We start from the raw sequence: 26,828 nt of genomic DNA, 5'->3' as shown, positions 1-26,828 counted from the left end.
ACTCGACACTTAATGGAAACATGGCTGATGAGGATCTTTCTCCTCTGAGTCCAATTCTTCCCCCAAAACTACATAATGCACCTTTAAGTCAAGGAAACCTCATGGTGCGTTCAAATGCAGTCGGGAAAGAACTCCCACGACAAAAAAAATAAAAGCCAAGACAACAAAGATTATTGAAAACTACAATAGTACATCAATTTATTTGACACAGCATCTGTTTGAAAAGCTTTTCCTCAAGTGCAGCGACACTTACAGCTGTTTCCAACACTATTTACTGTCACACCTGTGCGAGCAGAGGCAAAGAAACCAACTTTAAGGTGCGCGTGTGTAAACGCACCTCCGAACCACGTGTTACGTTTCCATAGTCACGTCACATCGACTACCACCATGTTGTAGGAAATCCACCGCGGCTCCTCACTCACTGTCAGATTACAGTCTAATCCGAGGAGGAAGACACACTGAAGTGGAGCCGCTGTCTGCACCTCGGAGGAGGAAGGAAGGGAAGGACCCGCTCCGTGTTTGTTGTGAACACACCACAAACAAACCAACTGTCATTTTTCTTTTTTTTTTTCTCTCTCTCTCTACAAACGGACGATGAGTCTTCCTTCCGTCGCTGTCTTCGCCTGTCCGCCGACTTGCCAACACGTTAAGATGTTAGCCGGCTAACTAGCTGAAAAAAAAAAAAGAGTAACTAAATCGGATTAGCTGCTAACGGGGCAGCTTCTCGCTCTCTCTCTGTCTGTGTCCCTCTGGGTTAACATCCAGCTGGTGCTGTTTTGCTGTACTTGACAACTATTTCACAGCAAATCCCGGGTTGTTTTTTTGTAACGTGTGTGACAATCTGCGCGTGTCAACATTAGTACTTTTAGTGCTTTTAATTAACCGTTGGCTGCGAGCTAGCTTAGGTTATTAGCCAAGGCGAAACCACCACCACCACAACAACAAGAGCTAGTTATAGAGCTCCTCTCGCTAGCTGACTTAATCTTCACTGTTTTGTCGGGGGAAGAGGAAATATTAAATTAGCCTCCTCCGACCAGCAAACTGAAGTCGAGACGGAGCTGACGGCCGAGCTGATGTGCTAGCTTGTCTCCGGGGCTAGCTGGCAGGAGAGCTTCTTCTGACTCCCCCTCCTCCTCTTCCTCCTTCTCCTTCTCCTCCACAAATTAGCCTTCGGACCCCCCTTTTTTTGAGCGAAGATGTCAGGAAAGGATAAAGACAAAGACAAACAGGAGAAACAGTCCACGACGGAGCGGCTGGTGAAAGGTGAGTGTTGTGTGGTCACATGCAGACGTTTATACATGATGAAACCACCTGTAGCTTTTTGTGGGGTGGTTAAGTTTGTCTGGATGTCGAAAAGGCTGAAATGCAGTGTTGTCCCAGCAGTCAGAGGCCAGTGGAGATGTGCAGAAGTTGTATAAATAGTGCTCAGATATTGGGATGTGCATTAAAAGTCAAATTAAATGAGTATATTCACGTTATAAATATCCAAACATGTCACAGAATAAACAACCACCAACTCATTTTGAGTGGTGTACAGTGTTTATCATGTTTTTGTTGTGTTTACCTCTATATTCACAAATATATCAGGCATTTATTTTGTCAAGGGGATGCTCAGATAATCTGTGCTTCAGGGACTAATTTTAACTAGTGTACAGTCTTTCTCATGTTTTTTTTTTTTTTTTTTTTGTATTTACCATTATATTCACATCCGTATCAGTGTCTCAGATTGAACCAGGGCATCTTGTCCATGATTGCATTGGACTGAACTTCTGAAAGGTCTCCGGAGTTTCCCCCCCCTTGGTGTGTGTTATTTAACATGTCATAGCAGGAAGTCCTATGTCGGTGCCAGACCTCCTTGACATTTAGGATGGACGAAGTTCATAAGGCTGTCACTCACTCACTCCTCACCCACTCAGTAATGAGAGTACCCAAGGTCTGCTCAGACAAGATGGATTCCTCCACGCTGAGGTTGTCGTGGCATGTTGGACGGGCAGGACACCATGTGTTGTGTCTGTCCAAGACGGGACAGCGAGCGCCAAGTGTGATGTAGCTCCAAAGACAAGAGAGACAGAGAGAGAGAGAAACCCAACCCCACCCCTGCCACCATCACCACCACTACTCCTTAATGCCAGCGCAGCCCACATCCCTGTCTGTCTGCAAGGGCGCTGGGAGAGTGTCCTGCCAGGGGGACTGGAATGCTGATGTGTGAGCCAGTAGGGAGAGGGTGAGTTAATTGTGGAAAGAATCTCCCCAGTGATGTTCCCAACATGGCCAGCCACATGGTGGAGAGAGAAAGAGAGAATAGGAACGTGACAAGGGGAGAAGTAGGAGGTATAGACTGGGGGTAAAGACAACTTGGCTTCAGGACCCCAAAACTTATCCAGAAAGCTGGACATCAGCATGTTTTGTCAAATGTGATATAAATGCATGAAAGTAGTGTTGACTGTGAGTGTGTTTCCAGTGTAACCGGTGGCTGTAAGAGGGCTTAACTGGTAGACGACATAAGACCAAAGCTGTGCTCTGCTTGTGTAAGTCAACAGTTAAGCTCATTCGCTGCTGAGTGTTGTACCTGACCTGGTGGCTCAATCACTGGGTCATTTGTCATTACGCGCTGTAGGCTAACAGTTGTGTGATGCCACCTGTACTTACTGAAAACTTGGCTTGTCTCTGTTTGCCTTTTTAAAAAAAAACCTCACTTCTTCATGTCAAGCTTGAAAATCCGCAAATCGATCTGAATTGTTTCTGCGTGTCAACCGGATCGCTACCGCGTCTGACATAAAATCAAAGAGCTATAAGACATATAGCGTATAAAGAGAATGAACACGAGGCCTGGCTGCTTGGCTTGGCGAGTGGTAATGCATTCACTGATAATTAGAGCAATCTGAAGTGGACTTCATGATTCATCCAGCCACGGTCTGCTCCATTCATCTCTACCCAGCCGCATCTTTGTAATTCAATCCTCCTCTATTGTGTCGATTTTGAAACAATAACGAACATGTTCTAGACCCCGGCTCATCTCACTGTCCACAACATTATCCTCGCTGGGCAGGACGGCAGATAGTCGCGTCTTTGTTTCTTGAGTCGTTTGTTGTCATGCCAGACAGCGTGGGTGTTGATGCAGTGCAGCAGTGGCTCCGACGTGTGTGTGTGTGTGTGTGTGTGTGTCTATGTGTGTGTGGTTTTGAAGAGTTCATCAAACATTAATGCTAATTAGGCCAGGCAGTCTCTAATAAGAAGCCAGAGTCAGGGGCGGTGGCAGCTTATTCTTTTTAACCAAACATTTTTCTTCATGGGGTTGTGTGCTGGAAAATATAGTTTCTCACGTCACTTTGTCTGCGCCGTTGTTTTCTTTCCGCACTCGCGCACACACACACACACACACACACACACACACACACACACACACACTGCTATAGTGTGTTTGGATTGAGTAATGCTGTTTACTGGCAGCCAGAGATTCATTAGTATCTGTGTTTGAACAGACTGGTCCAGCCTTGATTGTACAGGCAAACCAACCCAGAATTTATTATTATTGTTGTTATTATTATTGGCGGGCTGGAGGGATCGTTCCCTTTGAGTTGGAAGGAGTGTTCAGTTCTTTGGCGCAGAGATCAGCTATTATTGTCCAGCCCGGGGTAATTACTGCCAGCCTCCAGGCAAATGCTCGTAAATTTGGTGAGCGTGGCTGTTGCCTGAAATGTTTCATGGTCTGGTTATCTCATGGCCATTATGTATCCCGTTCTGTGTCGTCGTGTTTTCACCGAGTCCGCTTTTGTTCGTACCGGAGCCTTCCTTCAGTGTGACAAGGCTTTTAAGTAAACAGCCCCTGAATCTGGAAGCTCTTGCTAATAGAGGCTTTACCTAATCTGTTCTTAAGGCTCGTACCTCAGCTTACAGCTCTCTCCGCGGCCGTGCCTCATAGGCCTGGGAGCACTTACTGTTTATTTATACCACACTGGTCAACGCATGACAGCTTGTCCCCGGCATAGAGTAGCCAACTTGGAGCTGTGTTGTAGCCTTTTCATCGCAGGCCAGGCTGTAGTCTGCGGCCTAACTCACCTGCACACAGTCAAACACCGACTGCAGACCATCATTCACTGCCTCGGCTTTGTTGCACCAGGAAACACATTTAACAGCATGTATTAATATGCCTTTTTAAAAAAAGGCTTTACACACATCCGTGGGTCAGCTTCTAAGCTCTAAAACGTTTCCTCCAGTCCAGACTGAGATTCAATCCTTGGTGAGAAATACTTGAGGCTACCTCTGCACTGCATCACTGATTAGCAAATGCACCCACACTAAAAACTCATTAACGCTTTTTTTCATACTGCACTTTGATTCGCTCTGTGTGGGTGTGACAACATTCTCAGAATGCCTCGCTCTCCTTCCTCTTCTTGTTCATTGCCACTGGCACAGCTTATCACATAAGTGGTGCTGATTTCAAACAGGCTGATATTGGTATTTATGTCACATTTGATGGCACAGGGTGTCCTGTGGTCTCACCTGTGGATGGATGTGATGATGTCAGGAATCCAGGATGAACTGCAGCAAGGTTTCCTGTGGTTTTTATGCAAATGTCTTTTTTTTTTTTTTTGGGCTGTATGAGCTATTTTGGCACTTGTCTATGTAATGTCTCTGCTTGCTTCAAAGACGGTGCTGAAAAACCTACCTGGCTAGCTTTACACCAGATTTAATTGGTGCCATAATGCCTTTGGTGTGTGCCTGGCCTGTTATTAGACATACCAGCTGTAATCCCTCACAAGCCGGGTGAGTGAGAAGGCTTGGATCCAACTCTGCTATTGTTTTGAACAAGTGCAGCTTAGTTGGCAGCTATCTGCTCCGACCGGGAGTTTTATGAAGTGGTGAAGCTGTTGCCAGTGTTACAGTACTAAATCTACAATAGTTTGACGACACCACTTTTCAGACTTTAACACAGGAGCGTGACCAATATATTGGTCAATATTGACCTTTCACAGATATATGGTCATCACTGAGTATGTCTCCTTATATGCACCGATATGAAAGCTAATTTTCCAGGCTTTAATGCAGAAAAAGAGCTTCTTCCATCTGTATCCTGCCTCTGTAACACATTTTTGTCACAAGTGTTTGATTTAAGGTTTATATGTGCCTATGTATCAGAAACCTTGACTTCCTAGTAGCTGTGTCGGCATCAGATCCAAAAATATCGGCTGGGCTCTAATTAACACCTAATATAATTCACCGCATTGATGTTTCATTATGGGGAATTGGATTAATTTGTAATCTCCTAAGTCATTAGAGAAAACTATCTATTAGAGCAGCAACAATAAGTTGATTAATCATTTAGTCAATTGAAAGAAAATTAGCTGGTATCTATTTTGATAATCAAATAATTGTGTCGGACATTTTTTAAATTTAAATTTCAAAGTTTTGTTGGTTTTAGCCACTTAAATGTAAGGATCTGCTCCTGCTTCTGCCAGTTATGTTAGTAAATGAAGAGTCTTTGGTTTTTGGACTGTTGGTTTGACAAAAAAAGCTATGTGAAAGAGTCACTTTGAGCCCTTTTTTTGACATTTTATTGGCTAAATGTTAATCATGAAAATAACTGGCAGATTAATCAATACTGAAGATGATCATTAGTAGCAGCCCTGCTGTCTAACTGCTGGATACTCTATTTGACAGTGATACACTTTGCAGTTTTTTTGATGTTGCACAGCGACTGTTTTGATCATGAAGCTCTCGGGTCTCAGCCTCGAAAGCATTGACCTTTTGTCATGACAGTAAAAGGGTTGTGTAGGTGGTGTGGAGCTGATTGCTGACGGAGGGTGGTTCAGGTCAGGTGCAGGGCTTCTTGCTGTCTGTCTCACACAGCTCTCGATTGCATTCCATTATCATGTAGGTGTACGCGTCCCTCCTCCTGCGCCAATAACTTCATCTTGGCTCAGTCGATGCTAATACCACCTCTCTTGATTACAGTTTAAGCAAATGCAGTCTGAGCTTCAGGACATTTCTGCTGCTCCATGTCATTCTTTCAGGGCTCACATCTTCCTCTTGACATTGAAAATGCATGTTTGTCTGCTACAGAAGCACATTATCTAATTGTCTCTTGCATACATTTTCAGTTTGAGCAAGTTATTTACAAACTAAACCCTTGTAAAAGCTAAAAAAAAAAAAAAAAAAAAAGCATGTCACACTTGTTTATTCTAATAGATGATGTTGCTTTTTTTCCTTCGACAGCTGTGCCATATCCTCCACAACATAAACTGACTGTGAAAGAGCTCTTTGAAGATGGCAAGCCCAACGCCGAGCTGCTCCGCAACCACCTCGTCAAAGAGGGCAGGGTGGAAGAGGACGTGGCTCTAAGGATCATCAATGATGGGGCCAACATCCTCCGCCAAGAGAAGTGCATGCTGGAAGTGGAGGCGCCTATAACAGGTAAGCTGCTCACTAACTGTTCTGTACATGACCCTGACCTGTGACCAAAACATAAATGTCCGCATGAGATCTCAGATGCAAGATGGCTCACTGAAGGTTCTTGTGGGACTCTGTTAAAGTAGTTTGATAGAGTAGCAATCAAATGCAGATAACATTAATCATTCCGAGGAAGTATAGATGGCGTTGTGAACAAAGAGTAAACACAGCACCAGCCGTGGCATTATTCCATTGCAGCACTGTTTCTGTATGCCAGCAGCTGGTGTATACCCAATACTGTGCCAGATCCGAGGGCCTTACAAGCTGTCAGAGTCAAGTCTGTCATCAGTCAGCTTTCAAAAAATATCTGCTTCCTCTTGGCCGACCTTTCCACGGCACAAACTCAGCACCCTCAGATCCAACCAGCCCTCAAGATAAATAAAATTATAAAAAATTAGACATCATTTCTGTCTCTGCTGTTGTCATCTGAAGTGCAGCTTTTATTTCTTATTTTTTGTAGGTGTAAACCCTGGTAAAATGAATTGCTAATATAACTAATCAGTAATCACCTCAATTGCACCAAAAGTCCTTCATCTTCTACCATGATTAAATTACCTATAAACTAGCACCGTTACTATTTATCCTGCTGCCAATGTCGGTATGTTACTGACATGAATCATCAAGAAAAGCAAACACATTATATGTCCAACAATATATAAGTTTGATGGTATAATGTGCTTATGTTGAGTATAACATCCCACTGTGTTAATGTTAAAATATTCCAGGTTTATATTAAGTTTCACGTCTGTAATAAATCCCTTTTTATCAACCAAAGAAAAAAGATTTTTATTCCTAAAAGCCTCATTGTGCTGTTACAACCCTCCTCTTTAGATTTTTGTTATCCTATTGAAAGAAATCCTAATTTGAGAAGAAAAATAATACTTGGCCAGCAGCTGAACAGAAAGATTGTTAATGTGCAGAACTCTTTGAAGATGCTAGTCTGAAAAATATAGAGGCTTCTTTTTATTTACTTTTATTTACTAAGAAAGAGCGACACGTTGTATATCCAGACTGACAAACAATGTTTTGATGCACGAGCAATTAACCGCACTGTCTTTGACTTTTGGCAGTATGTGGTGATGTACACGGCCAATTCTTTGACCTTATGAAGCTGTTTGAAGTCGGGGGATCACCCAGCAACACACGGTATCTCTTCCTCGGTGACTACGTAGATCGAGGATACTTCAGTATTGAGGTGAGTCGTTGTTGTTTCTTCACAGTTTATCCATTTGTGATTATTTATTTTTCAGGTAAATAACAAAAAACTTGGCTTGTAGTGTGAAGATGGCAGCAAACATTTTGAATTTTGTTCTCAGTGAATACATTACACAGTAGCACAAACACAGACTAGGTGTTAACGCTTTGTTTACAGAGAATTTGAAGTACGTGTTGAACGAGGATCCATTTGTAAACTCTTCAGTCACAGTTGAAATGTATTTAGGTGACAGAAGACCTGATTCGTACTGTTATTTGTTGGGTGAGCTGTATAATAATGATGCAACAATGCACAATATTTTGCCTTCAGATGTCTTAGCTCCAGGTGTACACTGTTCCTCTTTCATAGAGTCTGATCACATTGTAACCTGAGCTCTCGGGTGTGTTGTTGGCTCCTGATGCTCTGCCGTTTGTATCCCGGTGTAGCGTGCCGTGCAATTCAGAATAAAAGGAGTTGTAATAAAAGTGGAACCTAAACTTCAACTCAGACTGATTCCTAAACACTCTCGAGTGCAGTGCTGCTCTCAAGATCTTACTTAAGTGCTTCTTGACCAAATGGGATTCTGCTGGCTGAAATTCCATTTCAATGACAACTTCAAAGGGCACAGTTCATACACGCTTATTAGAACGGTTAAAAATAAGAGAGCGTTGAAACCGAGAGCTGCAGACTGGTTGAACAAAACTGCAGGAGCCTTAATGAGGGCCGGAGGGTGGCAGCTGTAGTAATCTGTGATTCATGGCAGCTTCATGGGTGAAAGAAGAAGGTATCAAAACGTCCACACGCTTTGTGATCCTCTCCCTCTGTTGGAAATTGTGCCAGATGATAAACAATAATCTCAGATCTAGATTAGTTAATCTGTGGGAGTAGTGTCAACCTCAAGAAAGACTTTCATTTCCTCTTTATCACAGTAGTATCTGTCAGTGATTACTCTGATTCTTCAGCACATGTCAAAGGACTCGAGCTACTTCTCAGCTGGCGTACACCACAGTGCAGGACAGGTTCGGTACTTTAAAGGACAACTCCACGGATTTTTATTCATACACGTCTGTTAGCAGGCCTTCAGGAGAGTGACTGCATTAGAAAAAAACAAGTTTTATAAAGTGTTTTGTGGCTCCAGAGAGAGCTGCGTGTGAAATCGTACAAACTAGCACAATACACCCGAATCTCTGACCAAACAAATCAAGTTGCATTATGGGTAATTTCTGCACCATGTTTTGACATTTTGAAACATGGCTCCATTACAACAATAAATCTTAGGTGCAGTGGTGCGACCGATGACAGTGTTGAGTTGTACTCTACTGATCCAGTCGTACCCTGGAGCTCTAAGCCAAATCAAGTTGTTCAGTTGATTATTCATGATTTCGAAGTAGAATATAAAGAGGTTTTTCAGAAGGATGCTGTGTAGCGGGCTGGATGTAAGCGTGAACAAGGCGGTATGTTCAATTTCGACCACCCCGTGGGGGATTTTGATGGGTGCTGGGTAGAACACAGAGGCGGGTGAAATGTCACAGATGAAAGGAGCAGACTGAAACAGCATAGGGGATGATAGGATGAGGCCGATTTTAGGCCTTCTGTCCACTAAAGACCTCAATAACTGCCTCTGGGATTATATCCCCCATGTGTTTCTATAGAAGAGTAACACTTGAACCCTCTGCAGAGGTTTCTCACCTCTTCTCCCCTTGACAAAACAGTTCAGCTTGACTGAGACACGACGCTTATCAGTGTCACTCCAGAGCTCCTCGACGCACTGCAGTTGAAGCACGGGTGTGATCAGAGAGGAGTGTATAGAGCACACAAACTGCTGTCAACACTGGGTCATGTTAGGGATGTGTATACGGCAAACACACACACACACACACACACACACACACACACACACACACACACACACACACACAACGCTGTGTGTGCACATGGCCCTGTTGTTGTGTTATAGCCTCTATTTTTTAATTTCATTTCTCTTGTAAAACAAATCTACAATTAAAAAAATGCAAAAATAAAGAATATATGCAATTAGCCACGTGTTATATTACTAATATGAATACATTACCATATTGCCTTTTTTTTTTCTTAGAGAGAAGAAAGTACTTCTGCAACTAACAATTATTTTCATTGTTGATTAATTTGTCCATTATTTTCTAGATTAATCTGTTAGTAGTTTGGTCTATAAACTGTCGATCAGTGTTTTCCAAGACGACATCCCAAAGATTTCTTGTACTGTTCACAACCCAAAGATATTTTAGTCTGCTGTCGTAGAGGACCAGAAACCAGAACATATACACATTTCAGAAGCTGGAATCAGAGAACCTAATTATTTTTTGTGTGTTTGTGCGAGGAATCTATGTGTAGATCTTTCTGCATGCGAGAGGAAGCAGTTGGCCTGATTTGCTGTTGTAAAGTCACCAGAAAACAAACCAGCTGAGCCCTAAAAGCCTCCGATTCCTGCTATTTTTACTCTCACTAACGGGGCTGAAAATTCGCTGCATTTTAAAGGGAGGCCACCGAGCTCCCTTCAGTAACACGTAAGACAGACATAGGGAAAAATGGATATCAGGATGTGGTTGCCTTGGTAACACAGACTCACTGTAGCCTCTTGAAGGAGCGTATTACCTTTTGCAGGACAGCAATTTGCCAAAGTCTAAATTCAGTCCGTCTGAGCAATCCATTTCATTCTCTAAGCTCTTCTTTATCTACTTAGTAAATTCTCTTTGATCCAAGAGAGTATGTCTATGGACTAGCTCTCCTCGCCACAGCCTCGGCCCCATACACACCAGGCAAGAGTGTGTTCATCTATCTGTGTGTGTGTGTGTTGTGTTTGTGTGTCTGGCTCTGAGGTGAAGGTAGCCAGCGCTCATGTCTGCCACACAAAGCTTTGTGCAGTTTCCTTTGTGTCGCAGCCTGGAGAGGAGGTGCCACACAGAGTGGCCCGGCTCAAAGAGAGCAGAGGGCTCTCATTAAAACCCATGTCAGCTTCTAGTCACTCCGAGCCATGTCTCCTTCTCCGCCTCCGCACACGAGAGATCAAGTCACCCCGACAGCTCTCGCTATACATTTACCTACACTTCACAGTTCACTTTTGCTCCTGACAATGGGAGTGAATAACAGAAGGGAGTCCTGGCTTCTCCCCACGCTTTCTTTTTTCTACATTATCAGTAATGTGAACACACACCTGCTGACTCTGGTTACCTTGGCATCTTGTTCCACCGACTTAATAGCAGGCTGTGGTTGGTGCATTTTAAAAGTGTGGGCTGGGGTGGCAGCATCTGCTTTGTGATGGTGTCTTTTCTGTTTTTTTATTGAACCTAATATGGCGACTGAGAAAATATCCTGTCGTGTTGCTCCTCAGATGAGATGAGATGCGTCTGTGAAGGACAAACACATCTTCCTGTGGCACGGCGTAGGAAATCAGATGGAATTCATCTGGTTCTGTGGGGCCATCGCTGCAATATAAAGGCACAAGTGGCAGTTAAGCTTGCTCGTCTTTATCAAGGTCACCGACAGACTGAAACACGGACAAATAAAGCAAAGATGGTGTGTGGGAGTTAAGTGAATTTAACTGCAGTCTTTTCAAACTAGTGGGATCATTGCAGCCCTTAAAACAACGTGTGTGTGTGTGTGTGTAGCAGAGTTTCTAGCTTAGTCCAGTAACACCTTCGGATAAGACTCCTGCTCTTTGGTAGTTCTGCTACAGATGGTTGAGGTCCGCTCTGTGCTGGACTCTGCGTGCTTCACCACAATTCATGAGTCAGTTTTTTTCTCCACCTGTCCATATTCTTGTCTCTTGTGAGCTGCAACAGCCAGTAGACCATTAGACAAACTGGAGATCTGTGTGTGTGTGTGTGTGTGTGTGTGTGTGATCAGAGCTGAATCAATTTGTTGATGGGTCAATGGGTTAGTCGATTCATCGTCATCAATCATTTCAGTCGCTTTTTCATGCAAATAAAACTCCAGTCGCTCTCTGGTTTTGCTTTCTTTAAAGAGGCACTACATAGTTTTTCCAAAAGTGAGAAAACGAGCTACTCTCAGAGGAAAATAAGGTCCCAGAACACTGTTTCAAGCTAGAAAGGTGGCAGGGTCCGCCACACAATTAAGACAGTATAAAGTGTGTTGTCCTTTAAAGTCAGTTTGTTTATTCGGTTTATTCAGTCATAGTTTGATTATTTAGTTTGTTAGGGCGATCCTGATCAAAATGTCTTTCCCAAAACTACGTAGTGCACCTTTAATGTGAGCATTCGGCGCTTTTCTCAGTTTTACGTCATTGTAAACTGAATATTTTGTGGTTTTGGTCTGTTTGGTTGGAGAAACTAGGTGAAACTATGAATTGTTGCATTTTCCTTACCTTTTTAAATTTAGCCTTTTATATCTCCATGTTAAGAAACAACAAACACTGACTTCAGAGTAGAGATGTCCTCATTGATCGGCCTCAGATGGGTTGATTGGCCGTGACCAGTGAGCGGCCAATCAGTGTCGGAGATATCAGATTCCTTTGCGGGTCAAATTTACACACACACATGCCGCCTGCCAACTCAATGGGACTGCCAGCCTGAACTGAAAGAAAGAAACTAAATATTTTATGTTGATTACCTAATTAATGTGCGCTTGTTTCCTGTCAGCTCCATGTGAGTCTTTACTGCATTTTTTAATTCTTTTATTGTATCGACAGCTGCCTGTCTGTGTGTTTCACCTCAGGAGAGGGGTCCACACAGAATGGTTACAAAACATGTTGGGCTTGCTGTCAGTTATAGTCCTTGGATTGAAACTGAATTGGAATCAGCCAGTGACACTTTTAAAAAGCCAGAAATTGGAATCAGTCAATCGAGAGAGGGCCTTTAGTGTTTATCGCCTTTTTTAGCAGCCACTGTAGAGAAGTGGGGATGGAGTTGTCTGCTAGACGCCATTACACCCTACACACACCTTTAAAGACATCACCTTGGGCTCAGGGAAATTGAATTCACATATTGTGCATTTTATAGAATTACATGTAAACCAGGAGGTAAATGAGAGAGGCTCGGTCACATTCTGTACGGCGAATGTGGGAGTAAATCTCTGGAAGCTGAATGCCAATTACACAAGCACTTTCAGAGCTCGTACTTTCAAGGTCTATGCACACCTTTGACTTTTCCTGCTCCTCCCCTCATCTTACACTCTCTCTGTCTGTCTCACTCTGTCCTCCCAGTGTGTTCTCTACCTCTGGTCGCTCAAGATCAACCACCCCACCACACTCTTCCTCCTGCGTGGGAACCACGAGTGCCGGCACCTCACAGAGTACTTCACCTTCAAACAGGAATGTAAGTGCAGTGCATCTCTCAGCCATATGAAGGCCAGTCTAATGTGCTCCTACGCTCGCTGTACCACTTGACAGTGGACTGTGTCAGTCTGCTTTCAGGTTTTTCAGACAAAGCCTGGATATAAGGTGTGTCACCGGTTTCATGTCTGCACACTCACAAGGCACAAGAGAAGTATTAAAAAAAAGTACATAATTTGGGGAGAGATTAAGAAGAAGTGTGTGTTAGGTGACAGACTCCTGTTTCATACAAGGACCAGCCTCCATTAAGTAGGACGTGTTTGTCAGAAAGTGTCTGTGGGATCAGGAAGTCCTGTCACAAGACATGGCAGTTCATCAGCGGTACACACTCTGCGGAGGAGACAAAGCCTTTTCCTTTTCATGTTGCAGACGATGAACTGCTGGAGCATGGAGAGCAGCCAGGCATGCTGCTGATGCTCTTCAGACAGTTACACACACACACACACACACACACACAATGATTTTCAGTGTGTGATAGTTAAGTATGTGAATCTGCGTGTGTGTGTGAAGCAGGTGTGGAGGCATTAGTAAAGACACTTTGGCAGACAGAGAAGAAAACCTCGCCAGCTGCAAATAGATCCCCCCCCCCCCACATACACACACACACACTTCCACCCACATACCACCTCAGCTACACACACACACAAACAAAAAGTGTGTCATTACACATTGCCACCTTTCAATGGTTAAGAAGGTGGTGGTTGGGGGTGGGGTGTTACATTACTAAATTAAATTGGAAAGCAGTCACAATTGTGTGTGTAAACGAAACGAGCAGAAGGGGAAAATAATAAAAATCATCAGATCTCAGATGAATTATGATCTGCACTTGTTTGTAGGGTTTCCCTGTCAGTGAGCTGTTGGCTGAATCACTTGTGATGTTAAATACTGCAGCAGAATAACATGATTTAAGAGAACAGAAGAGTCTAACAGACCTACTGACTGAATGTGTTCGCCCTGCCTGCCTGATCATTTCGGCACTGGGGTCATTTTAAATCTCAGCAAAGGAGAAGTGCTCACTAACACAAATTTAGACAGATTTGTGAACAATATTAGAGAGAAATGGATTTTTTGTGTATATAGATAAAGTTTTAGATCTCTGAGTTCAGCTCACGAAAAATGGGAGCAAAAACAAAAGTGTTGCGAGTATGTTTTTGTTCAGACTATATTTAGGAGCTATTGTTATTTACTGCAGGGAAAATATAGTTGGATAAAAAACAGTTCATGCTAAATCGTCCCCACTGATTTTCCATCGTATCGTCCTACATTGGACAGTGTAATCATGGAAAAGCTATTAAATTGCATTCTGTGTGGCACAGCTGAACCCTGCAGAGACCTTGTTTGAGTCTCATTGATTTTGCTCTGAAACTTTAACATTTAAAATCTAAAAATCGGGTCACCTAAGTTGCATGAATGTCGCAACTGCAAGTTTTCCACAAAAGATGTGATTTAGCATCTCAACAACAATAGCAACAGATCCCGGCGCCTTTTCACACCTATTACTTCACTTTGTCCAGAAAAGAAACAACCAAATGCAACCGAAGAAAATGATAAAAACCAAAAACAAGGAAACTGATATTAGTGGTAAAAGACATGAATGCAGCTCCCACTTTGCCCTCGAGCACGGACGTGTTCACCACCCACATCGTCCCGTCCTGGCTGTGCTCTGGCTGCTCCTGCCCTACAAGGACTGGACTTCCTCGTGGCCTAATCTGACCTGCAGCGTTGTGCGAGTGACAGCGCAGAAACTGCCTGGAAACAATCATCAGTCCTTCTGCTGGCAGAGGAGCTGCTACATCGTCAACTCCAATAAATCTCAGTAATCGAATATAAATACAACAGAATTTTGGCTGTTTCTGGCGAGGTTTTTCCGCCAAGGAGGTTGTGTTTTCGTCTGTGTCTGTTTGTTTGTGTGTTGGTTTGTCGGTTTGTCAGCAGGATTACACAAAACACACTCAGTGGATTTCCATGAAACTTGGATGGAGGACGGGTCTCGGACCAGAATAGACCCCATTAACTTTAGGTGTGGATTCGGATAAAGAGACAAATCGAGGATTTTTTTTCTTTTGCATCAATATTAGTGAATATAAACTGTTGTATTCAGGTGGCTCGCGTCTGTGAGTACAGTTTGATGCAGATAGAGGGGACTGTGTGTGCTCTACTCAGTGCCAGTCTGGGGTTTTTTCCTTTTTTTGCGTGGGATGAGCTACAGACATTAACCACATTTTGTGTTGTTGTCATGTGTTTGCTGCAGGTAAAATTAAGTACTCTGAACGGGTGTATGACGCCTGTATGGAGGCCTTTGACTGCCTTCCCCTCGCCGCCCTGCTCAACCAGCAGTTCCTGTGTGTACACGGCGGACTCTCACCAGAAATCAACTGCCTAGACGACATAAGGAAAGTAAGTGATACTGAACTGAACTGTCATATCTTAAAACAGAAGATGTATAAATGACTGAATCTAATGAACTCTGCTGCATGTCAGAAGTAAGTCTAAAAAACTGAATATCATCTCGACTAAATGTGTTTCTGTGTCTTGTGCTCAACAGTTAGACAGGTTTAAAGAGCCTCCAGCATTTGGGCCAATGTGTGACCTGATTTGGGCCGACCCTGGTGAGGACTACGGCAGCGAAAAGACGTCTGAACACTTCAACCATAACTCCGTCAGAGGCTGCTCTTACTTTTTCAGGTATTTGATGAAATCACTGCCTTCAGTATTCCTGCTGCAGCTCGACAGATGTAGTAATGCCAAACTCTCAGCACAGGAGATAAGAATACAGCACTTTGTTATTATATTAACACTTAGTTTGAGCAGACTGAGGGACAGATTTTTGTCAGTCGATCTCAAACAAAGACAAAAGTAAGTGAGAAATGATAATAAAGTAGAAAAGGTCTGAATATGTAGCATCACTGTTTAGTAGGTCAGACATATTGAGGCCCTCTCAAAACAGGTTAACGGATAAAAACAGCTTGTTCAAAATAGGTTAAGGGGATGCAAACAGCTTGATCAGAATATGTTCAATGAAAACAGATTCAGAAATAATCAAGAAGCAAACTTGGCATCTTAATTACAGAGGAAAAAAGTATACACTGTTTTATAGATGATGTATTTACGTCGTCACGTGATGAACAATCCCGCGAAATGGCACAATTCACTGTCGTAACCGGGGTCATTTGGTCCAATAACATTTGGAAAGTTTAAAAGAGCCATCGATTACATGATTTAACCCCCAGTCAAGTTAACCATGCGCTTAACCGGAAGTTAGCCGGCACATCTTTTAAATTTAGTTTCAGCTTCTGACAGAAAAATCACAGATACCAATAATCGGAAAAATGCTGAATATCGGCCCAGATGATCAGGCCAATAATTGGCCTTCCACTGTTTCTAATCACTTGCTGCAGGTCTCTGCCTGCCTCCGACATACTTTATATCCTAACATAAGTAACATTAGCCTCACGTCCGCCCACAATTCAAAGAGTGAGAGCGATATGATTATCCAGCTGAGGCTCGAAAGTCAACTAAATCAACAGACTGCAGTCTCTCCGTTATGCTCCTTCTCAGCATGGATGCAGAATCTTCCACTTCCGCTGAAACGTGATGCGTTTTATAATGAAGACATTTCCACACCTCAGATGCACACAGTATTTGAAAAAGACTGAAACATGCATTTATAAACTATTTGTGGTTATTTTTAATACATTATTTGGCCTCCTGGACGTCACATTGCAGCTTGTGAAGCTACAGTTACTTCATGTTGATGATAGTCGGTTACTGTTTGATGTGCAGTGCTGCAGATGTTTCCCCACAGCTGATTTTGACATTAAGACAAATTTTAACGATGCTACCACGTGTTAAATTACTAGTTAAACTAGCTAATCATTGGAACCTGGTTACACACAAACTCGGTATGAGATTTTCAGATAGCTGACTTAACTGAATCCTGCTCTGGTTTGAGCTCCACTGAAGTGATAAATATTAGAAAAGCATTCATCGTGGCCGGATGTTCATGTATAAAATATTGATTGTCCATTTACTTTTCCTGAGCACTGCTGATGGATTAGCAGGGTGGTGAAAGAAAGAAATAAAGAATGAAAGGCAGTTAAAACCCTCAAGTACCCTCATCTAGCTGAGCTCTTCGTGGCTTCCTTTCTCTGGGTCCTCAGCATCTTCACAGCCCTCCATCAGCAGGCTGCACGGCATGTTGAAAATAGATATGAAAGTATTTCCATAGGAAAAAACAGTCCGGGAAATCATCAGCGACCTCACCCTGTTCCTTTTAATGGTTTACGTTTGAATAAACGTTGACCTCCGCTCAGTGTTTTAACAGATTCCTCTCTTTTCTTTCTCTTTGCAGTTACTCAGCAGTGTGTGACTTTTTGGTAAATAATAACTTGCTGTCGGTAATAAGAGCCCATGAAGCACAGGATGCAGGGTGAGTAGGGCGACAATTACAAAAACATAAACATTTTCCATCAGATTGCTTTATCATAATTTAAAATGCCTTTGATGGCTCATTTGTTTGTGGCCCTGACAGGTATCGGATGTACAGAAAAAGCCAGACCACAGGCTTCCCTTCATTAATCACAATCTTCTCAGCTCCAAATTACCTAGACGTCTACAACAACAAAGGTTTCTGTCTTTTCTTATCTCACTCTCGATTGTTGTATTTCCATTTTTTTTTTTTCTCCAGTCCTTGAATCTCTCCTCCCAATCTCTTTCCCTCTGTCAATCCTTAGCTGCCGTATTAAAATATGAGAACAACGTGATGAACATCAGACAGTTCAACTGCTCACCCCACCCTTACTGGTTGCCCAACTTCATGGATGTCTTCACGTGGTCTTTACCTTTTGTTGGAGAGAAAGGTGCGTCTGTGGTTTGATTGGAAAAATGTGGACAAGCTCATCTGCGGCTTTTAACTCATACAGGACACAGCTGGTAGACGTTTTAGACTAAGACAAAGAGAGGTGAACATTACATGCTAACATATTACAGGACCAGTGTTTGGGGATCTGGTGGTGCAGTTAGAGATTGCAACCAACTGAACACACCTCGTCTCAACCTTCTCTGTGTGATAAACACAAAAGGCCCTTTTCTAAAGCTGGTGTTTGGTCAGTTGGTTCCGGGCGACTGTACAAACATGGCAATAAAACATGTGAGAGGACGGGAAAGGAGAGATAAATGGTGGGCACATCATCTCCCTGTTATTCAATATTTATGCGGGGATGCATCAATTTTACATAAATCAGGACTGTACATTTCTGAGCTAGACAACTTTTTTTCAAGGATGTTCATGATTATCCGGATAATTGAAGTTCACCACATTCAACTAATCGTGAGTGTCTTTATCGCGTCCCAGTGTCCGGTGTTAATGTGGCCTCTCTCCTCCACAGTGACGGAGATGCTGGTGAATGTACTGAACATTTGCTCTGACGATGAGCTGATGTCGGAGGGAGACGACCTGTATGAAGGTAAAAATGCTGTCCTGTTCAGTGTGACACGGATTCTCTGGAACATCAGCAACTGTGCCTGTTGTTTCATTAAAATCTAAACTGAATTCCTCCTTCCTAATTTCCTATGTAAATCACAAGATAATCAGCAGCAGAGGGTGTAAACAGGAGTATTAAATACTCAGGGTGTTGTGCTGTATCTTAACGTTACACTCTGTTCCAGGTGGAACTTCGGCGATGCGTAAGGAGGTCATCCGGAACAAGATTCGTGCTGTGGGGAAAATGGCCCGAGTTTTCTCCGTCCTCAGGTCTGACCCCGTCATTCATGCTCTCCCTTTGATGTAGCTCTTCCTTTCTCATGGTAACGCTCTACCTGGAAAAGGCTTATGTACATGTGTGCGTATATATATGGATCACAATGAGCTCAGTCAAATTACCAGAGCGAATCACACGGCACCACGGGGCCCGGGAAAGACGGCAGGAGCGTCGGTGAAATGAATGGAGTCAGTCGAGCGCACAATGAAGTTGTGTTTGAAAACACAATGTTGTCCTGCTTGGATTAATGAGCTGGCATGAGATTAGTCACGATCCACCTAGACTGTATAATGACATTAGACATTATTCCAGATTAATGCTGCTGCTGCCGCGTTGTCACAAGAGGGTCAGATGTGGAGCAGCCCGTCTTTTTCAGACCAGTGCATGTGGGTCAGTGGCTTAAAAGGTATTTTTACAGATAAAAACAAATAAAACAAAACAAGAGAAATCCAGACAGGATGAACATATTCCTCTATAGGATGAATATAAGGTCAAGTCTATATTTTGGAATACATTTTAAAAGCTATGTAACAGTCTTGTTCTGGATGTAATAGAGGAGAAAAAATGATGGATGAATCCTTTGAAAATCTTTGTGTTCTAAATACGTAAATGTGTGTGAACACACTGTTAGCGACCCGTAGAAATATTGTCTCTTCAGCTGCTAAAATTGACACAAGTTGTCACTGACCCACTTACAGAACCAGGACACATGTTAGCTGTTTGGCTCGCAGGCGTTATCGAGCCGGCGGGTCTATCGCTCTATCAGGACAGAGAGTGGGCACAGGTTTAATTATCCCACCGGGACTGAACTTACGACCTCTTCGTTACCGAACAGTCTCTTCACCACCAGGTGTGCGTGCTGCTGCCCTGCTTCTTGAAATGTAATCTGTGTGTGTGTGTGTGTGTGTGCGTGCCTGTGTTTTGTTTGTGGACTAGGGAGGAAAGCGAGAATGTGTTAACGCTCAAAGGCCTGACCCCAACTGGAACCCTTCCTCTGGGCGTGTTGTCAGGGGGAAAGCAGACCTTACAGTCCGGTAAGTGTGTTTTTAACCCCTTCTTTCTTCCCTGCTCGCTGCCCTTAATCACAGCCTACAACCCCCGAGGGAAATTTCCTCACCCCCTCTCACATAGCGTGTGTGGGTTTGTTTTTCCTGTGAGACACCCTTATTTTTTTTTTTCTTCAAAGCAAGAGGTGGTGTTACATGATCTATACCTCCTGTAGCACATCAATACAGAAAGAACACACTAGATACAAGATAGCTGCAAAGAAACAACACAATTTTCTTGTGTAATTCTCAGTAATAAATCAAATGTTATATCTGTATATATATGATCTGTATAATATTGTCGAATCTCCAGTGCAGCTACAGTTTTATTTGCAGGAAGTGTTTATGTCATTTCCAATCAACGATCAAGCGGCTAATACGGAGACGGATCTAATTCCAAGAGAGAGTTCAGATCTTCTGTACTGACAGTATCCTGATACTTCCTAATGTGATGCAGCAGTTCAACCTGTTCAACCGCAGGACATAAAATAATTGTTCAAAAGATGCTTTGTATGGACTTGTGATATTTAAACTAGGGGTAGATCGATCATCTGGCCAATATTCAGCATTTTCTGGTTATTGGTGTCAGTAATTTTTCTACTTTGGCTCTGATGCAACATCCTCTGACACGATGTCCCGCCCACAACACTGTCTGATTGGTAACACATCACAGAAGTTAAAGGCATCACAGTCATGAATGCATTCTTGATATACAACCATCCCAGCGTTGCTTTTACCTTAAAGCTACCCTGACATCCACCTGAGGGAAACTAGCTCCCCTGCCCTGTAGGTCCCTTTCAAGGTTTCTGGATCAATGAATACACGCCCACCTCAGGAAACACCGGCTAGACTTTAACTCGAGCCTCCCCTCGCAGCTGAAAGTTTTCGGGCTAAGCTGCGGTCTGGCTGGTCCGGGGGGGTCGGCCTGTCACCTGGAAGTGGCCGCTGACCCTCTGATCTAAAGGTCAGCGCCCGGCCTCGCCTGCCAGAGGACACGCTGGGAGTCACGCTTTGCCACGCTGGAGGCTTACAGTGGCCGCGGAGCAATCGAAGGAGAAACCACATGTTGGTGACCTTTTTAGAGAATGTCATTGTGCATGTCCGCTCCCCGAGCCACTGCTTTCAGATCAGCTGGGCCTCTTTGAACAAAAGGGAGGGCGAGCGATTGTGTATTTTTGTCGGTCTCTCTCGACTCCTCGCTTTGAAAAACTACAGGCCGGGCTGAGATAGACTAACTTTGGATTCTGGATTAACCCCTCTCTGAGGACTTAAAAGATTCAGAACAGCCTTTCTGAAAACAATCAGACATGTTTTGTATCACCAATAATAAATGTACTGCTGCAGAGGGAGAGTGGTTACAATCTGCCTGCTTTAATTAATCTTTAATACATATCCAGGTCTCTAAAACATGTTGTATGTGCTCAGATTTAATTTAGAGATTCTGTTAGATGATTCAAATAATTTTAAACCTGCACGTCTGTCAAGATGTTTATTGTAAAGGAGAAATATCAATCATGTAAAGTTCACCACTGAGTATTTCTCAATTCTGTTCGATTATTAATATCTTAATTTTGGGATTGTGTGTGTAACTAAAAGAGTGTGTGTGAAAAGACACATTTGCATAAAAGACCCGACAGTGCAGGTGTGTCGTCCTGCCTGGTCACCGCTGCGACCCGGTCTTAGACTCTTAGCGCTCAGCCAAATCCCCCCTTCAGCTCTGCACACCTAAGTCCTCATGACCCTTTAACACCAACGCCATCTTAAATCTCCAACAGACTTCTTCTTCTTCTCTATCCCTCCCGCCCACTAACTGACGTGTTGTGATGATTTTTTATTTATTTTTTTACAGCTGCTGTGAGTTTTGCATCTATAATAACTGTGCCATGGGTGTTGGCCTATATTCTGCCATCTGTTTATTACACCAGGGTTTTTACACTTTGATATGAACTGTTGTATTTGCTGTCTCTGGCTGCCTTTTTATGACTCCCTCTTTCTCCCCTCCCCCCTTCCTCCCTCCTCAACTCCCATTAACATAGCTACGGTTGAGGCAGCTAAAGCAAAAGGTACGCATGGCTGTGTGCCTCAAATCTCATGTCTTTTTTTGTTTTTGTGTGTGTTGTTCACCCTTTAAACACTGCCCCAACCTTAAAATGTCCCCACAGTTTTTTAATATCACTGAATATTGTATTCCTGTATTGTTTCTACTTTACTGGAGGTTGCTCTTGCATCATCAGTGTCTGTTTGATCACTGCAATAGCAGTTTATAGAGAACTCGTCATATCCAGGGAGGGTAAGGAAGTAATAAATGAATCATAGATATGACAGGAAAAGATGATCATGACAAAAACAAACATCATGACATTGGAAGATGTATTTTTAGCAAGATTACACTCACAAACCGTCAGTTTACATTAGAAAAGTAAATAATATGCTACAGGAGAGTTGGTTATCTTGACATTAGCTTTTGTTAAGAGTGAGGCTCCCCACACAGAAGAAAAGCCTGCTAAGACCCGGCTAAAATAAGACCGGGGACATCCCTGCCCGGGATATTTTCAGAAGTTAATCCTGTTACACTATTTGGCTGTTGCAGCACGGCCTGCCCCTTCTGGCTGATGCTGGTAATTAGTGGTTAAATGGGCCTCAGCCACGAGAATCATTGATTTTTAGCGAATATATTCATGTAAAAGAAAAATCTGAGGTGGCTGTGGTGCTGAACACATCAGCAGAAGGGGGAGTTTAACTTCCTAGAGGAAGAGGAAGTGTGTTCAGGCAGCGTAACTTACAGCAGTGGATCCCAACCAAGATACACCCTGATAGACCCAGTTCGTCCTGCTCCAAACGTCCTCGTTCCAGTCGATTTAAATCTGCAATATGTGAGAATTGGCATCCTGTTGAATTCATACTCAAAACGAATCCCGTTATCTGGTTAGCTCAGTTAGCCGTGCAGTTAGCAGCCCAGGCTGAGGGCACAGCACCGGAGCTTTGGACCAGGACGGGCCGGGGCTAACCGGTTAGCATGCTAACTTCAGTAGAAATCCAGTAAATGTGTAAAAGTGTTTTCAACTAGAATTCTTACATAACGCACCTTTTTAAAGTCGGTGTTGTTACAGCCTGTATTTAGTCTTTACTTTAAACTATTTTAGTTGCATTCAGTTCATGTAAAGGGGCATATTTGCAATATTAACGAGGTAATAATACAAACTTCTTTCCATAAGTGAGTGAACAAGCTGCTCTGAAAAGAAAGCTAGAAATGTGGCAGGGTCCGCCACATATAAACAAAGTCAAACAGTATGAGGCTGTGCTGTCCTTTAAGGTCAACAAGATGTCTTCCCGTTGAAACAATACGTCCATTATGATATTCCACATCTGTGGTTGGGAGCCACTCGCTCACTGTTCAAACGAGCACTAGCGCTGCGTCGCCACAGATATCTGGTTGTGCAAGAGTACCTTTGAGGACGTAGTATTTCTGGCACCTGTAAACCCTTCACATCATTCTCTGTGTAACCTGTTAACACAAATGACTGAAGAGTGTGTTTTGAACGGTCCCCTTACGAGTTTGCTTTTCATCTGCACACGTTTTCTGTCTGGTTTCCTCGGCTGTTTCGGGACGTTTACCGTAAGTCTCCAAAGTGTGAGGTGTTTTTAATTGTCGTAGCTTGTCCCACTGGTGTTTTTTAAAAGACTTAGGAGTCGTTGTTTAGCTGTGCATGTGTCGTATTCACTGATCGTCTGTACTGTGCTAGGCTGACACTGTGTTTTGTGCCAAAAAAAAAAAAAAAAAAAGGAATCCAGTTTGATTGAAACTGATGAGAAAAGCTAAAGAAAAAATGCTTTACGGCAGATATCTGAAGCGGCAGGAGCGGAGAGAAGAGTTTCAAGCTTCTCATCTTTGTTCTCTCGGTTGTCTTATTCCCCCCTCGCAGCCATTCAAGGCTTCTCTCCCACGAGGAAGATTCGTAACTTCGAGGAGGCACGCGGCCTGGACAGGATTAACGAGAGGATGCCGCCTCGCAAAGATGGCCAGCAGCCAGACGGCACCACGATCAACACCAACACTCCCAACAAGAACGGCACTGATGGATAAGCAACAGAAACACGCCACCCCTCCCGTCTTCACACAGCCCACACACATCATAGCCCCCAGCCATTCTCTCGCTCTCTCTCTCTTTGTCTCTCTCTCTCTCTCTTTGTCTCTCTCTCTCTCTCTTTGTCTCTCTCTCCGTCTGTCTCCTCGACTGAATCTGTCCGTCCATCTCCCGCTCACCCACGATCAGGCGGAGGGGGAAAAGCAGCGGACACAAACAAAAAGAAGGCCACATCGCTGAGAAGACGCTTCCGGCAAAAAAACAAACATATGATGTGTTAAATCACGCGGGGAAGATTATTTATTAAAGATTAAAATATATTAGATATATTATGTAATAGCACCAAATCACTGAATGAAGACATTTTTGCAGTTAAATGTATACTGTTCATCGAAGTCCTAACTTATACATGTCAAAGTTATAAAACTTTTATAAATCTGAGTTGATGCAGGTAGACGAGGCCCTCGTTATCCAGGAGTTTTAGTCACTTTTAAGTTATTTTATTATTATTATTATTATTATTATTTTTTTTTAATTGTTGTTCTCCGTGTGTTTGGTAAGGGAACATTTGAAGTTCAGATACTTTGGCCTCGGCAGCCTCGTTTGGATCTTTGGATCGAGACATTTTTTGGGCGCTGGAGGTTCTTCGTACGGTGCAGTGTTGCTTATACGTGTCTGTCGGAAGATAAACTGTTTGTGTGTTGAGAGGTGGAAAAAAAAGAAAAAGGGAAGTCGATTATATCGGAACAATTATTACGAATTACTATTTTATACTTAAAGCTGAGATTTAATGAAGACTTATCGTCCTGTTTATACATTTTTCCACAAATATTTGATGAATGGATTTTCTTTCAGTATTCTGTTCACTTCCCGAGTAACAAAAATCACTTCCTGTATTATTATTATGATTATGATTATTATTATTATTATTACTCGTGAATGAAACGGTTCAAGTGAAGGATTAACGCTTTGTGTGCAATCATAGCTGCTGTTCTGTGCTGGTTACGTTCACTCGATGGCTGCTAGGATGTTTTTCTCGCCGCTAAACCAAAAAAAGAAAAGAAAAAAAAGGGACCCACAGCGCAGCATGTCTCATTCCGTCAGCGCAGCCAGACGTGTCAGTACTCCCACATCCCAGTTGGAAGCACTTCTTCCTCTTCCTCTTCTTCTTCCTCTTCCTCTTCTTCTCCTCCTTCTTCTTTTTCACGAGCACTGAAGTTAAGTTGATTCCTCCGGCGGCTTGAGCGCTGAAGCAGCACGCGAAACCGACACAAGAAGGAAGGACACGTTTTTTTTGTTTTTTTTTCTCTCAGTTGTCTTTTTTTGGGGGACAAAAGAGGACACACATGCTCAAAAAAAGCAGAGGAACTGCCGGCCATGCTGTCCTCAAGAGAAAAGACTGATTTTCATTCATGCGTAGGACGTGTCCGTGTATTTAACAGAATTACGGCAGTTTTGATTTGATGTTTTATTGTGGAACACTAAATAATCTGGGCTCTGCTTCTTTGGGCTTTTCTTCTGTTTCTAAAGCTGTATTAGTGTCTCCATCTACTGTTGATTATACAGAATGCACATTCTTTTTTTTCTTTTTTTTTGTTGAATTGTGGGTATCAGAGGAGGGGAAACATTTGACATGCAGTGAAATGACAGCACTTTGACGGCGCTGTACCCAGAACACAATGGACTGAGTCATTCCCCCCCTCGGCAGGGATGATACTATAAAAGGTACCGCCGTCTCTCGAGGCCCAACAGTACTGTAATCATCTCAACCACGGCTGACTCACACACACTCACACACACACACTCAGTATGTTATTTTAATGCTCAGATTGCCGGTATGTTTTTCTTCTGGTCTCAACACGTCCGCTCCTCGTCACAGTCGACCCCCCCGAGACCCTTTAAGAACCGCTTTCACTCGGACGTACATCCACCTGGTGCTTCGACACACCTGACTGTAATTCTTTCTGTCTTATCGTCGTTCAGCAGAGGACAAGGGGGGGAAACAAGCTTTAAGATTTGCTATTATTCTTGTAAATACACGCTCTCCCCCCTCCACCTGTTCTTATTTAAAAAAAAAAATAATAAAAAATCGAGGCGTTTGTGCTCATGTGCCATGCCGCCTTGGCCACACATGTCAAGATCCGTATGTGTGCGTTTGTGTGTGGATGGCGACCGAGTCGAGTCAAGCCGGGAGACTTTCAACCACACGTGGGTTTAAGATTAAATGTCAGTAATATTAATCTTCTTAAAAGTTTTTTCCATTTAAAAAATAAAAAAAAATAAACTATTGTTGTTTGCCGTTTATGTTCCGTAGACTTCGGGGGGGAAAACGACCTAAATATTAAAAGTATTTGGGTTTTACACTCTTTAATTGTGATGTTAACATTTTTTGTTTTTAAAAAGGCTTTTATCGGGTGAGCCATACAGTATACTGACCTCCTGTCAGGTCCGATACATATCTCGCAGAATGTAAACAAACTGTTGTTCATGGAGAATCTTATTATAGCTGTAACAAAGGGATGAAAAAGAAATACCGTACCGTACTTGTCATGCGAGGCCATGAAATCTTTTACGTAGATGTATCACTTGAAAGAAAAGAATAAAATTCAAATACAGTGTTTTATTTGACTCGTCTTGGATTTTGTTTTATTCTCTTGGATCTTAATCTCATGCAGCTTTCTGTATTTTGGGGAGCACTTTTTCTGCACTTCAGATGGAAAATTACTGGATAACGAAAAATATTACAATGTTTGTTGGTGCAGCTTTAACACTTTTTGCTGTTTTGCACAGTTAATTTGTACTTTTACCACATTAATTTACACAAAGCTTCCTGTTTTGGAGATCTTTGCTTGGAGCTGCTCAGTGGTCTGAGTCTGAGGTTAATGCCTTGCACGAGGGCAGTGTGTCAAAGAAGTCGATGTTTGAGACCTAACATAAAGATTACTGTCACCTGCACAGGAAGATATT

General features: G+C 42.9%; 1 protein-coding gene across 4 annotated transcripts; it reads left to right on the top strand.

The window, feature by feature from the left end:
- Positions 1-308: 308 nt before the first annotated feature.
- On the top strand, positions 309-26,484 carry ppp3cca (protein phosphatase 3, catalytic subunit, gamma isozyme, a). 4 transcript variants are annotated; one of them, XM_037097102.1, is made up of 14 exons: positions 310-1,263; positions 6,217-6,414; positions 7,521-7,645; positions 12,843-12,954; positions 15,223-15,368; positions 15,517-15,656; positions 17,323-17,400; positions 17,503-17,597; positions 17,705-17,830; positions 18,359-18,436; positions 18,639-18,723; positions 19,667-19,764; positions 21,813-21,839; positions 23,709-26,484. In XM_037097102.1, the coding sequence occupies exons 1-14, from the start codon at positions 1,197-1,199 to the stop codon at positions 23,858-23,860; spliced, it is 1,527 nt and encodes a 508-aa protein (XP_036952997.1). In that variant the 5' UTR covers positions 310-1,196; the 3' UTR covers positions 23,861-26,484. The 4 variants fall into 4 exon arrangements, with proteins under 4 accessions (XP_036952999.1, XP_036952997.1, XP_036952996.1 ...); XM_037097101.1 differs by having other exon boundaries at positions 316-1,263; positions 23,700-26,484; XM_037097104.1 differs by lacking the exons at positions 21,813-21,839; positions 23,709-26,484 and adding an exon at positions 20,113-21,806 and having other exon boundaries at positions 309-1,263.
- Positions 26,485-26,828: the final 344 nt, after the last annotated feature.

The sequence above is a fragment of the Acanthopagrus latus genome, chromosome 5 (assembly GCF_904848185.1).
Source record: "Acanthopagrus latus isolate v.2019 chromosome 5, fAcaLat1.1, whole genome shotgun sequence".
Lineage (NCBI taxonomy): Eukaryota > Metazoa > Chordata > Actinopteri > Spariformes > Sparidae > Acanthopagrus > Acanthopagrus latus.
Note: the sequence above shows the minus strand (reverse complement) of the source record. Positions and strands in the feature narration are given on the sequence as shown.